Genomic DNA, 15,493 nt, shown 5'->3' with positions numbered 1-15,493 from the left:
TAGCTATCACAGTAAGAAGTTTTACAATGGTTGTATCATAGATATCATGAGTTACTAAAACTGTAAAATTGTGGTGGCCCGACCATGACAGTGGCCTGACGATAATGACAATACCCTACTTAAAATCATAGAGCATAGAGCATACATAGAGCTATGACATACAATTTTATTATACCAATCTTGGTACAAGCGAATTCACAAACTATAAAACCTCTCAAATAAAACAACAGCAGCAACAACAACAACAACCAACAACAACAACTACAAACAATAATATGGAAGACACTCGCATGCTTTCACAATCAGTTACTTAAAAGATTGTCCCAGAAAGTATGGACAAAGCTCAAAAGTTATTTTCCATTTCCTCAAAAGTATTTTCCAAACAGCCATTCAAACCAAGTAAGTTCACATCGCTATATCATTTATTTATCTTTGGTGACCAAAATTAGTTAAATTTTCAATTATTTAAGTTACTTGCATTAAATAAACATAATACACTTTAATACTATTATCATAAAACTTCAACAGTACTATTCACGTGCGTGCTCCTTGCTCCAACACGCACGACTCTTGTTTCATGTTAGTCACAATAGAGTCCACTATTTCATTAATAGATTAACGGGAAACTAGCAGTCGTTATCGTTTCGTCGGAGAGCCTAATTTCGGTCCAAAAGCTGGGTTCTGTTTGTAGAAATGTATTCACTGCATTCTTCTTGCCAATTTGAATACAGCGAATATATTTTCATGAACAAATTTTTTGTTTCAAAGTTTTTTTTGCTTTTGAAATTAGCCGAATTGATGACGACAAATTTCACCTTAATCCTACGTCATTCTATTCGCACGAATTTTTTGCTAGAACTGGTGCTGGTAAGTTTGCCAAGACATTAACTTACTCAAATGTACCTAGGTGCTGATGTACTCAGAAACCTCAGAAGGTTTAATGTACTGAGAGATAATTGAGTAAACGTCATACGGCTAATAACAACCATACCGAAGATCAATGGTCTATTTGATGCGATATGTACATAGTGCGCAAATTGAAGTGATTCACGCTGACGAGTAGTATTGTGATATCGTCGGTGGCGTGCTATGTTGGTCCAAACGAAATCATTCAATCGTTATAACAGAATTGATAAAACGTAAGCTAAATGGTGTTTAGATGTGCCAAAGTTTAGAATAGGAGTGGCATAACAGCGATTCGTGCGTCCATTGTTAATGACGCAGAAGCAACCTTTTTGCTTTTCCCTGATGGTAACGGTTTCTATGTAGCATGGAGCACGGTTGGACCACCGTGGATAGCAATAATTGATCTTCAAAGTCCAAAGAGAGTTTGTAACACAAAAAAAACTCTGAATCACATAACCATTCAAGAGGGTCTCACTTAATGCCGAACGTATGGTTGTTCCGGGCATCAGTTGCTCATCACCAATCGTGGTGAACGGTTATTCCTTTCGTATTCGTGCATCTAACCAAATCCATTTTCAGAATTAAGTTGATTTGCAGTGTTTTATAGCTTACCGGAAGTCAGAGGACATGTCTTTGAAGTACAACGAAAAAAACTATCCGTATATAGAACTCGATGGCAGATATCAGATCTGTATTCAGGAAGATCACTGTAAGCATGATGAGCAGTTCGCGGCCAAAGCCCGCCAGGAAATCAACGACAACCCGGAACATGTAACACGGGCAATGGAGGAAGTTCGCCGTTTGGTTGGCGCCGATGAGCGTTTCAATCTTCCGTTTCATGAAGATTGGTACGTAACCACGTACCTACGGGCAGGTGCGAATGATCCACAAGAAACTTACCAGATCCTTGCCGATACCGGTTACCAAAAGTCTACGAACTGTGACTACTTTGGTAGCGTGGCATCCATACGGCACGTATTTGACGAAGGTTTGGTATGGTTGCTTCCCGAGCGCGACGAGGATGGTTCGGCAGTTGTTGTTGTTGAATCCGGAAGTGAGTGAAACTAAAATAGTTATGAATTGTTTCTGTGATAATGCTTTTCACCTTTGTTTTGTCTGCAGAAAAATGGAATCCTTCAAAAGTGTCACTGGTGGAACTGAACACCGCTTGCAACGCTCTCATTTCGGCTCTGATGCAAAGTGAAGAAGTACAAATTCATGGCTACAAAATGATCAGCGATGTGGAAGGCCTTTCGATGACGCAGATAATGCAATTTACGCCACAGGCTACCAAGATAATGCTGGATCAGCTGGACAAGTGTTCCCCTGTAAGATTACGGCATGTCCACACCGTCAACAATGGAATGGTGTACAATGTTCTGTTTTCGATCATGAAGCCAATTATGTCGAAACGAATGCGCGCGAAGATGATGATCCACGGCAGGAACTGGACCGAACTTGGCAAATACATTAGCCTAAAAGTGCTCCCACCGCGATTCGGCGGAACTTCTAAAGCACCCGCTTACGATGGTCGGCTGCTCGGTGATTTGATGATGCACTACGATGAATGGATGAAGAGTGAGTATGATTTCACATTTGACCTTCAACCGACGAGATGAAGAGCGACCATGATGTGGTTCGGTCCCGGAAGAGTTGATTTTGGCCTTCTGTTTCTAAATAATTTTCATCTTGAATTTGCACTCAGGCTTTTATTTATGGTTTTCAAATGCACCTTGGTGACCAAGGTTGGAGAAATTAATTTAACGTTGCTTCTTGATTTGCAGCAATGAGTAAAATAAAAACATTATGTCAAATGAAGGTTACAAGTCGTAACCGAAATGTATGCCTATCTGTGAAGATCGCATTAACTGTCCTTGGTTTCATAGTTGACGTAATAATCATCTTCATCGTTGTTGAAAAAACACCGTTTTTAGATTGTTTTTAGATGAATATTTCTATCTCTTAATATTTTCAATCAAATATTCTGTCATTTTTGAAAATATTATTGGTAAGAGAAGGGACGAGAGGGTTTTGTAATTTTTTGCAATTTAATCTATCTGAAAAACGCTTACGCCACTGCATTTTAATAAATGTTTATTCTCATAGTTTGGCGTAAAACCCACACTGCTAGTAATAGCAGCATTTCTTAGAGTACTCAAATGATCAGTTCTTCGTCTTGGGACATTGAATTCTTATTGGTTGTTAATATAATAAACTTTTGGGCGAACATTTTCAAATTTGTAATGCTGGTTTACCGAAACATCAAAAAATTAAATTCGAAAGCTGCATGGTCCAGTGACTATGTTTCAAAATAGATTTTGATTATTTCACAATACGATTGCACTTAACTTCATGATAAATTTTAAACTAGGTCCAAAATGATGTTAATACTGAGTTTAAAAGCCCACTCTTGTCTTGAAGTAGAGTTAGTTGAAGTCAGACGTCTTTTGATGAATCAAGAACGCTGTCAAGACAAGAGTTTGACAAACAATATTCAAAGTGCATATGCTAATTCAAGAGATGCATTTGTTAACAGTTATGACTATGCAAATTCTGAGCTGAGAAACGAGCAGCGTATAGAAAATTTGTTCGATTGTGGATTTTTCCTTGCAGGGATTTCCAACTGAAGGCAGAGTGCTAAATGGGTTTTCCATTATTGCTTACATGTTTTCAAACAAAAATCTGTCATTTATGTGTACATTTTGTGTGGCACACAGTTAAGCATGTGTTGCAACAAAAAGTACATTTTGGCCAGAAAAACCAATCTGATTATTTATTACGTCAACTATCACGGCCAGTTAAGTAGTAGAAATAAAAGGAATTAAACTAATTTTTTTTTTGTGTATTTACTTCCATTAAAATGTCATTTTATAATACAATGATATTTGAGTCAAATCATGAGAATTTTCATCAAAATATTCAAATATTACAATACAATTTTTTAAAAACTTGGATTCTGGAAGTTTGTGTTTGAATTCAAATGAGATAATTCTCTACGAACATATTCTCAATTTCTAGTGATTTTAGCGCACATTCTTACTCAACCACTTCTATCGTCAACTATCACTTAAAACTAGTAAGGTCCTAGACTAGATCCTATTGAGTGCTCTAAAATTTCGATTAATACTGAAAAATATGCATTATATGTGAACGACTTCCCAGTTGGTCTCGATGTACGACACTGGTCTAACAAGCCAATCAATCGTCGTATGTTTGAATCTCAACAGAGAAATCAATACGACCCCCCAATTGTTCTGTCCTGTATACACTATTAACTGTTGGCTGTGAAGTCTGTCGAACAAAAAAAAACAGAAATTCCATCGGAATGTAGCGCCAAGACTTTGGTTTATGTGAAGGAATATTTTGCTACTTCTGCTAGTTTATTTTTTCATGCTGTCCCTTCTTTTTCACAGAATGTCATACACCAGCAAGTCAGCGTCATTAATCCCACAGTCTGCTCCACCACCAGCTCCAGTCGTTAGCATTGTCTTATTTTTTCTAACTTTTAAAGTTAATGTTTTCCAATCCTAACGTTTATCAAATACTATATCCCATTGATATTTTTCAGAAGAAGTTCAGAAGAAGATGTAAATATACGGATACGGACCAAATTCCTGTAAGACTACGTTATATTCTCGTCCAGGAATTTATTCGGGTTTCGTTTGAAAAATGTCACCGCTTTGGAATGAGATCGACGATTAAGGTGAAATTAGTCGTCATCGATTCTGCAAATTTTAAAAGTAGTTTCTTTGTTTGAAACAAAAATTTTGTTCACAAAAATATATTCGCTGTGTTGGATTGGCAAGAAGAATGCAGTGAATATATTTCTACTAGGTTGACCCGTCGTGGCTAGCCACGATACCAAAACCTTTGAAAATGTAATATGGTTTACAATTCTATAGCACGTAAAATTTATTAGTGAAACAGTTTTAAAATTGGCAACCTTCCATTAATTAAAACACGTGTTATTTAGAAACGAAGGAAACGGGGCTTAGATAAAAGGGCAAAAATCGTTGGCCCACAGCTACAAAAATATCCTTCGTTTTAGTAAACCGGACAAACTCTCAGATTAGCTATTTGTTTGAAATCGAACCAATGCAATACTAAACCTTTGGACATTGGAGATTTCGACGGCTTTTCTGCAACCGAGTCCCTTGAAAAAATTAGAATACTTTTGAAATACTTGAAAATGAAAATGTCTAAAGCTACTTCTACTAAATTTTTATAGTACCTGAATTTGTGGAGTTCAATATTTATATTACTTTATATTGAGATATTTCAGGTCGCGTTCGTAAATCAACTTAACGTCAAAATCATGGAACAAAAAATTCCACATAAACCATATTTTGATTAATTCTGGCTGTTTTTTTATCATCAAACTTTGAATGTGTCCTTGATAAAACATTAGACTGTTTAAGAAAACACGTTACATTACTTCTGTGTGATTCAGATATCATCCCACACCTGACTCGGAAAGGGTTTTAGCTCGTAAGAAACTCCGGAAGAAGTAAATGTAGGAATAAAAATACTCAACGGGATATGCGTTTTCGCGCTTTATATTGAGTAAGCGCTACTTTGGCAGCTCGTAGGCTATCCTTATTACCACGTGCCAAATCACACATCAATCTTAAACGGTTGACGTTTGCTTCAAAAATTTGTGTTGAAATCAAATGTTTTTATTCAAGGCCAGGACTTGTTAAAATCAGTATTGCATTATGTAGCAGCCCATCAAATTGCCTATTTCACCCACCCACCCACTGACTGAAATCATTGTTACCTTCACAACACGCGTTGGAGTCTAGAAAATTTTTTATTCAACAGCTTGCTTGGATCTAGCGTTACAGTCAGACACAAGGAAACTATATATAGTATAAACAGAACCCCGCTTTTGGGCACAAAAACTGCTAGTTTTCTGTTAACTGCTTTTGCTTTTCTATCACTTTTGGGTTTCCCGTCTAGAAGGTCAGTCGTTCTTCAAATGGATTTCAGGAATTTGGGATAGCAAAACACTTCAGTCAACTCATGAATTTGTCTAGTGTTTTTATTGGGAGCGTGTAAGATCGATTTGCGACACGATTGTTCAGGTGACGTCAGGTTAACCTGTGGGCAAACTGTCAGAATAACGCTGACAGACGCGTTGACGCATAATTGTTTTCGGCTTTTAAATCTTCACAACAAAAGTTTACTGCGATTCTGTACACCCCCAACCTCGCCCCCAACATGACTCAGTAAAAAATTTCAAAAACTTCACTCATAAGGAGTAGAACGGTCAAAAACTGTTCAAACATCATCAAGTTCACACTAGTGCATTGTAGCTTGTCCTTACTGTAATGGCAGTCGGCTAGATCTGACTAAAACGTAACTGGACATAATGGGACAAGGTCTTAGGTATAAACGTCTTCAGGCTTGGCTTGACCCTTGGTTGTTGACAAATTTCGCAGCCAGTTATTAGAGAGTATAGGACAATTACGGGGCTAGCGCACCGATTCTACTGACTCTCGTAGCACCACCCAGCCGAGATTCGAACAGACGATCATCCTACCACGGAGCGAACTGATCAGTAATCATAGAACCTAATGAAGGATTCGATCCATTTGTTGAGAAACTCCCTTTTGTATACTGCCGAATTATGGTCTTATCCGTCACAAAAATTCTAGTTATCCACAGAAACAGATCCCTGGCCAAATTATGAATTTTTTCGCGAACTTATCCGTCAAAACAAACTAGGGTTTATTAGGAATCTTACCGCGAGCAGGAGCCTTGTAGAATTTGAACCCCCCCGGGACTTGGTTGATATCGGCTTTGGCATAAGTTTCATCGTCGACACATCCTTCGCATTTCACCAATAGCTGACCGTACAGCTTCGGTTCGGTTGTCTACTTGCTTTGTAATACATGCAATCGTCTCGGAGACGGATTTACCGTACAAAACAGCGGACAGCATTCAGTTTTTCAGCCAAATCATATTGCGAGATGTTCGGATCATCCTTGATTCTCCAAATGGCCTTCAGCCACAGAAGATGATCAAGAGCTCACTTTACGAGTAGTTCGTGAAAGTTACTTTGTACTTTTTTTTAGGCGCTGCAGTGCCTTTAGGATAATCCAGCAATTTTGCCAGCTCACGAGCTCCGAGCTGACGTGGATGGATTTTGGAGGCGGCTGCACAATAATTCCTCCTCCTTCTTCAAGTAGCATAGAGTCGAGGTGGCTCTTACGCACGTTGGGCCCCTCTGTTCCTAGTGCAGATGAGATTCTTGAAGAGAACAGATTTCACTGCACAGTAGAGAATCCCAAAATAGCACTATGTCAGAAAACCCGGGGGCTCACCCCTCAAATGAAAGCTTAGGGGATCACAACAAAACTTTTATATGACGTCAACATTGGTTGCCGCGATTTAGGGGTCGCACATTTGAGTTTTAGGAAAAAATGGCATTTTTCAAGAGGACCAAATTAAATTAAAAAAAATATTTTTAGAAATTTTTTTTTGAAACGATGGTTCTACAATTGATGAAATAGGAGAAAGAAATGAATTTTTTTTTGGTGAAGGAGGGGAAAGAGCGGAAAGGTGATGAGGGGGGGGGGGGGGGCTACGCTTAACAAGTAGTCGTTTTGACTCCTACCTTTTGTCCAATGCTGGAAGGTGCATGAGTCGAACCAAGCTATAATATGAGATTATAACCGGATTCGAACCCACAACACCCGCCAGAACATGTTACCTATTTTTTTCACATGTTTATTACATGTTAACTATTTTTTTCACAATCATTGAGATCGGATACATTAAAAAAAAAGGCATGGTGGCATGTCTGGAGTCATATTTGGTTACAAAAATTTATTGAATTCGGCAAAAATTTAAAATTTTCGAAATTTCATTTAAATAAACGTCAAAACAGGGTATCGAACAGTATCTCAGAGTAACGTACGTATACTGTAGATATATAGGAAATTGTATGATGAACAACTTTGCCGAAGAAAGTATGGACATATGTTCAAATCTCGCTGAGGTATTAACGTTTTTCTGAAGGCAGAACAAATAATATTTTCGCAATTTTTAAATTTTAGCAGTTCCACGTGAAAAAGGTAAATGATAAAACTTGAACTATTTATTCTAAATGTTATCTACGTGTTTGATAGGAGCAAATATACACCTTCCACAGAGTTTAGCACCATTTGGGCTCAAGAATCACTTTTAAAAAGGGTGTATTTATTTTAAAAGGTACTATGTTTGAAAAATCGTATCTCCCGAAACTAGGGTTGCTACAAAATGATGATTAGCGTGAGTTGTAGAAAATGCCCGATTGTAGATTGATGCCCGCACACTAGATCACACTTTCAATAGCGATGCTGAATAACAATACAGGAGAATCCATCCCCTTGCCGCAACCCTATGCGCGTTTCGAAGGGACTCGAGAGTGCCACCGAAACATGCATACTTACTTTACTTTTTTGGCGACAATTCTCACTTCTCACTTCTTCTCACCTGACTCAAATTCATCAGGTTCTCTTTCATCGCAAATTCGAGCGACCGGATGAACACCTGAGTGAAAGTGAAATATATCAAACTTCCACCTATTACTCATTTTCAGCAATAGACCTTTATTTATAAACGACCCCTCAAATCACATTTCTTCTTGTGACATGTTTGTTTCAACAGATAGCTCAATGTGATGTTCTAGAAAGCATTTTGCACATAAAAGAGGAATATTGTTACTGAAGACGTTTTGTTTTATCTGTATGAGTTAATAAGATATAACTGATTTTAGGTTTATAGCCCAAGACTTTGCTTACCTTCAAAGAAAACTTTGAGTTCGAATTCAAATTTAAAGTTTAAAGTTTAAATTTTACTCCAATGTTAGGTCCGGGTTTACGTCTAAACTTAATCTTTACGTCCTCGACATAAAAAATAAGGATACTTGCCGTTACACTTTTGGCTCTATGTAAAATAATTTCTGTACGATTTCCAAGTAACTAGTCTTACAAGCAGGGATGGCACAATCATTTTAACTCAATTTACATTCATTGGACAGTACCGTCTCAGTCATGCAGAATTTGACAAAGTTATATATGGGACGATTGAAGAACTAGTTATTATCTACAACTTTTCTGAATACAGTATTGCTGTATCTTTTGTATTTACGGTGCTACAATGCTAGTACCTCTTTAGTGACTAAGTGAACTTTCATTTAGTCACTAATGAGTTACTAGCATTGTAGCGCCGTAACTACAAAAGATACAGCAAAACTTTATTCTGCAAAATTGTAGATAATAACTAATTCTACAAATGTCCTATATAAAGCTTCGAACATTTTTTCTTTGCTGAGAAGGTACTGTCAAATGAATGTGAATGTGAATGTGTGTGAGTCAAAGTGATCGTGCCATCCCTGCTTACAAGAACCAAGAACCAGAAATAATATTGGAAAAATTTGGTTCCATTTTTCTGAAGTTATCCCGAATCATAGCAGGATTATTTCAGACATAAATCAATGAAAATAAAGCCTAACTACTAAATTGAAATGCTACGTGTGTCTCGTATAGTGAATCAATTTTGTAGCAAACGTGTTCTACTGGGCCTCAACCAGGTTCAAAAGCTTATATTGATTGACCCACAGTTTTTTGCAGGACCCTTCAAATCGAAGAATAGTTCGAAGTTTTACATACTTCTAGTTTCTTTTCTGATATTGGAGTAGACATCCGAAGCAAATTTTGAAGGGAGTTTGAATAAATCAGAATAGTAGAAAAATACCGAAAATACCGGTTTTATACATTTCCAAAACCGGTATTTCGGTATTTATGATTTGATAATCATCTATTAGTTTGTAGCATGTCGTGACCAGGGGTCCCAAATTTTGCAGGATAGTCGCGGATTCGGACTTGTCCCGGGTGATCAAGCGTTCCGAAAGTGTCCCACGTTGATTACTTCTTATATCAAATGTATAATATCATATATTATACATTTATCAAATATTCAGCAAAATGTTACAGATCAGACAGATTTTTTTCATGAGAAGTGCGAAGAAATTCTCAAGAACCTCGACTTAAGAATTATTTTTAAAATAAGTAGGCATATTCCGCTGAAAAATATGTAATTTTGTATTATGTTGCCAGTAAATAAATTTGTTATGTACTACAGAACCCATGAGTAATTCTCGCTGTAACGGGGCCACTACTGACACGAGGTCTTCAAATATTCGTACTATTATTGCGCTTAATTGGTTGAAAATGGTTAAAAAATAAGAATTTCACTTTTGATACTTTGAAATAGTGGACCCCTCGTTCGCCAAGGAGCCTAACAGTTTCAAGACAAGTTGAATTTGGAGCAAACCTTGAGATCTACATCATGTGATATTTCATAAATTTGCCATGAAACAACTAACAATTGGCCCAGTTCTGTGAAGAAGAACAGGGTTTTCAAATGGAGTAAAAAAAATTTTGGCGGCCATCTTGGATTTTATAAAAAAAATCGCCGTTTTCACCATGAGCCCCCCAACCGATTTTCATTTGAAGACCATAAAAAAAAAGAAAAATTGCTACAAGAAACATTCATAAAATTAAGTGTGCATTAGGTATAATACAGCCTGGACTCGATTATCCGGGTGTTCACTTTTATTTTCAGCCCGGATAATCGAATCACCCGGATAATCGAATCATATTTGTGGTACAAAATTTTTTTTGAGTGTCATATCTATTGACTTGTAGGTGTCATAAATCTATTTGAATCGTTTGTTTGAGAAACCCCACAAGTCCACTCGACACTATTGTTGGAAAACAACAAAAAACTGATTTTCTCAAAATTTTGAACCAATCCTTATATTTTTTGGTATGAGGTTCTATGATAATATCTAAAATACATTATGTAGACTTATCTTTTGATCAAAATAATGATTCTAGCTGAAATTACAAGGCTTTAAAGTTGATGGATATTTGGGGTTTCTCAAACAAACGAGAAATTGACAGTGCACTTAAGTAGTTTTAGGCCGTTTTTATTCAAACTTGTGATCTTTCCATGCTCATAGTATGTAATTTGCTACCATATATCACTGTCCAAGTAACACACTTGGTTTTAAATAAGAATTGACAACGGATTTAAAACAAATCGAATTGCTAACCTTTCGTTTCCACATACTTAATTACGACCGGATTAATACTGAAACAGCGCAAGAAACTTGCTAAAATGTAACATGTTTGTGAAATATTTCAAAGTGACGCCTATGCGTTGCATGGTTTTTGTACTACCAACTGAAAAGCTTAATCGCGCTGTTGACAGGAATTTTTTTTTCTGATATTTCCCTGAAGTTATATTTACATTTACAAGCAAATAATGACAGACATTTTTCGCAAGATAAAATGGCTAAAGTTATATTTCGGTAATTCATCAATCACTCAAAGCAACATTGTAGCCTTCAAATAACCCAAACTAAAGTGCAATTTTAAATTTATCGTGAACTTTGCCATGCTACTTCCGAAAAATCGATGCGCTCAAGATTTACTTTTATAAGCAAAAGTCGAGTGGAATCGAAATAAATATCATTTTATGACAATCTCACAAAACATGCTAATTTCTTCGAAAACCGGTGGGATATTTTATATTAATTATGTTATATGTCCCTTGTACAGCAAAGTTTCGTTAATTGGTGGTTCGTTAATTGGGTGTTCGCTAATTGGGCTATGTGACAACTTGAATGTCAAAATTGTATGGAATTTTCGAGTTTAGAAATTTCTAACAACTGTCAGTCGGCCCAATTAGCGAATCAGCTAGAGTGCAGTCGTGGCCCAATTAACGAATTCAGGCTGTATATATAAAATCATTCTACGACACAAAAATAATGATCTATTACATTATATTTTGGCGCAGTCATCGGCCATGTTTATACAAGATTGCGTTCAAATGAGCACACCGATAACCGAAAAATTCGAAACCAATAAAAAGCTTTACTGTATGCATTTTGTTTCGCGTTAACTTACAACTGATTCACACTTAATTTTTATTTGTGAAAGAACTTAAATTGCGCTCAAAAACTACCCAGAATACTCATAAATTGGAGCATTTAAGCTCAATAAAATATTGCAATGTTGCGAAAATGTGTCAAAGTTATGGATCTGTGCTGTACTCATTGTCATCGCTTCGCCGCTGTTCAATGCCGGCAATTCGCCACTACGAAGTTGCTGATATTGGTTTGATTTTTGTGTGAGAAAAAAAGAGAAGGAAGTATTTTTGCTTTTGTTTTCACGCAAGTTTTGACAATTCGGCATGGGGTTTCGTGTGAGTGCGAACAGACTTAGAAATCTCTTTTACTTTCGTAGTCGCGAATACTCAGTTGTAAATGTTCAATAAAAACTTAGCTTTACAACCGAAATGCAACTTTAACCTGTCATTCTGGCTGAAAACATCGGCGTTAGAAATAAAACATTTTTATAACATCTTGTTTTCCATGCAACTTATTTATAATTTAAATGCAACTGTTTTCTGAATATTTTTCTAAAAAACATGTTGCAAGTGTTACTTGGGTGAGGATGTTAAAAAACTACGTACCGCTAAGAAGAAAAAGAGGGGAGGGGCGCTAAATATTATTTATTAAAAATTTTGAAGTAGAATAATACAAGTTTTAGAAAAAGTTTTGTTCTTTTTTAATCCAAATTTTTATCATGGTTTGCATTTACCTATTAAAAAATAAAAGGTAAATGGAGTAACAGCGGTTTTTGAACTGCATAAATGGACCACAGTAACACGAATTCACATCGAATAGAATACCTTGATACTTTGCTAGTAGTAATTAAAGATATTATAACCAGAAAATAAACAGTTTAAATCTTGGATAACAATCGTACTATGATTATGGAACAGAATCTGAGAATAAGGGCCTGTTCTCAAATTACGTTATACCAAAAGGAAATGAAGATACGTGAACAGCATCTTAAATACTTCGAAATGATAAATTATTGATTTTACAGTTACTCGGGAGTGCTCGACGGATTATTTACATTAGGAAAAGCAACGAGTTAACAAAAAAGATAAATAGAAGATTAAGCCTTTTATTTATATATTGTGCTATTATTAACAGTGTATAGTAAATGGTGGGTTACTGCTTTTGTGAGAAACGCATGGATAGTTTAGTCTGTCGATTTCTGGAACGAGATTGCTACAGTTCTTACTATATCTAGATTACAAGTACGGTTTATTTGCGTTTATCTTGTCGACTAACTAATCCAAGCTTATCTGCATTTGCAATCAGCTCGCACTTTTTCAGCTAAAACATCCTTTTCTTTTAGATTTTATACGCCGTTCTTTTACTTTTAATAACCTTCGCAAATTTTACAAATTTTTTTTGTATGCCATATTTTTTTCTTTTAAGTATCATAAATGTTTTCTATTATTGAATCATTTACCCTAAAGTGAGAAAATTCCTTTCTATGTTTTTTTCACTGATGATGATGATTATTTTGATGATGATCATGTTGAGCGTGATGGTGATAATCAAAACGATGATGATGATCAAAATAAAGAGGATGATGATCAAAATGATGATCATGATGATGATGGTTTAGATGATGATGATTTTGTAGAGAATGATGATTAATTTAATGATGATGATGATGTTGATGACGATGAATTATGAATCATGCCACGCAACAGTTTGAAAATAAAAAATTGATACTATTATCTGCATTACTCGCTGATAATATATAGAAAGGAATTTTATACCTTTAGGGAGGTAAATCAATATTTGTCATGCTAGAATCATTATCTAACGTGAAAACTATGACATTTGTGGGTAAAATAAATTATTCAAAAAAAAATGTTTTTTTTTACCCGGATAATCGAGTCTAAAAACCCGGATAATCGAATCCTCGGTAAATCGAAATCCACGGATAATCTAGTCCGAACTGTATATATTTTCGAATCCCGAAATAGAACGGCAGTGTGGCCGAGTGGTCTAAGGCGCTGGTTTAAGGCACCAGTCATAAATGTGGCGTGGGTTCGAATCCCACCGCTGTCAAAGATTTTTTGACTACGCGGGGCATTACCACTTCTGCTCAATTGGTTTGATAAAAGCGCAGATACAGACGTTCGAGAGTGCCTGTACTACGTGTGTAAACGACCGCCATTTTTGTTACGAATAGTAAGCAATCAATTGTAGATGGCACTTCAATCATTATTTTCCAGCTGAAACTACTAAGGGTAATACCGATAAAAAAGGACCGCAATAATTATCGACAATAATCAGCAAATAACAACAATTGTCAACAAATGTCGATAATCCAGCAATAAGAGGCGAGTTCCTATAGGCGGGTTAATTATAGTCGCTTATGGTCTATATTGAAGAATAACTATTTTACCGATGTTAAGCCAGGTATTATTGATATTATTGATGAATTGTGGCAATAAGCTCAATAGATGGCAGCAGTGAGCTAGCATTTTCAAAGTATATTATTTACACAAGTTTTTCGATAAAAAGTGTTCTAGCTTTAATGTCTGTATCTGCGATAAAAGGAAATGTTTATCTGATATAAACCAACTCAGGAACTGTGTTTTACAAGAAATGATGGGTTTATTTTATTGTTCCAGGTTATGGTTTTAGTTGTAGTAGGTATATGTACCATAATTTTGAATTTTATAACTGTGCAATTTTATTGCAATAATGCAATAATTGCAAAAATTGCAATGTCTCTTTTATGAGCAAATCAAGTGCACAAATTTTGTAATTTAATTATTGCAATTAAATTGTATAATTGTAAAACTCAAAATTATAGTACATACGCCAATTACAACTAAAACCATAAGCTGAAACAATAAAATTGACCCATCATTTCTTGTAAAACACAGTCCCTAGGTTGATTTATATCAAATAAACATTTCCTCTTATCAAACTAATTAAGGAGAAGCGGTAATGCCCCACGTAGTCAAAAAATCTTTGACAGCGGTGGGATTCGAACCCACGCCATTAATGACTGGTGCCTAAAACCAGCGCCTTAGACCACTCGGCCACACTGCCGTTCTATTTTGGGATTCGAAAATATATATTACAATAAAGCGTGTAATCTGTTCAATTAATTCCCGTTTTATTATTTCAGGAATGCACGGATTTGGTTTTAAGCGAAAATACTATAGCAAAGGTGCTCAATGAGTTGTGTTTCAAGGTTCTTTACATGGGTTAATTGGAATAAAGCACGGTACAGAAGACAAAAAGGGTCTTTATTTTCATTTTATAAACTTACTGTCTCACTTCCATGAATTTTATTCGGACCCTATTTGCCTTAGCAAATGTGGCTTATTTTTGGTGGCAACGAAAACATCGTAAGCCAAATTCAAGGAAGTAGCATAAGGCCAACAATTACGGGAGCGCGAGCCCGCGAGAAAAAGTGACCATTAAAACCTATTGCTGGCTGGTTGTGGACTAAAACTACTGGTCTGCCGCTCTGCTCGCACAATGTAATTATTTTGATTGTTACGATGTGACGGTCTTCATTAGTAGTTAGTAGCTCACACATGCGTGTGTGAACATGAGCATGAGTGTGCTAGAAGAAACAGTGGGCACAAAAGTAGCCAAAAATGCCGAGATTAATAGAGTGGTCACTCGTGGCAGCATTTT

The 15,493-nt window shown here is 36.1% G+C and overlaps 1 protein-coding gene and 2 non-coding genes across 3 annotated transcripts; 2 read left to right on the top strand and 1 right to left on the bottom strand.

The window, feature by feature from the left end:
- Window positions 1-1,447: 1,447 nt before the first annotated feature.
- Window positions 1,448-15,083, top strand: LOC128743651 (clavesin-1-like). Its single transcript, XM_053840269.1, has 3 exons — window positions 1,448-1,960; window positions 2,029-2,484; window positions 14,976-15,083. Exons 1-3 carry the CDS (start codon window positions 1,534-1,536, stop codon window positions 15,026-15,028), a joined length of 936 nt encoding a protein of 311 aa, XP_053696244.1. The 5' UTR covers window positions 1,448-1,533; the 3' UTR covers window positions 15,029-15,083.
- On the top strand, window positions 13,819-13,900 carry Trnal-aag (transfer RNA leucine (anticodon AAG)). The gene has a single exon. It is a non-coding gene; the product is annotated as a tRNA-Leu (tRNA).
- Trnal-uag (transfer RNA leucine (anticodon UAG)) lies at window positions 14,817-14,896 on the bottom strand. The gene has a single exon. It is a non-coding gene; the product is annotated as a tRNA-Leu (tRNA).
- Window positions 15,084-15,493: the final 410 nt, after the last annotated feature.

Source organism: Sabethes cyaneus, chromosome 3 (genome assembly GCF_943734655.1).
Source record: "Sabethes cyaneus chromosome 3, idSabCyanKW18_F2, whole genome shotgun sequence".
NCBI classification, from domain to species: domain Eukaryota; kingdom Metazoa; phylum Arthropoda; class Insecta; order Diptera; family Culicidae; genus Sabethes; species Sabethes cyaneus.
Note: the sequence above shows the minus strand (reverse complement) of the source record. Positions and strands in the feature narration are given on the sequence as shown.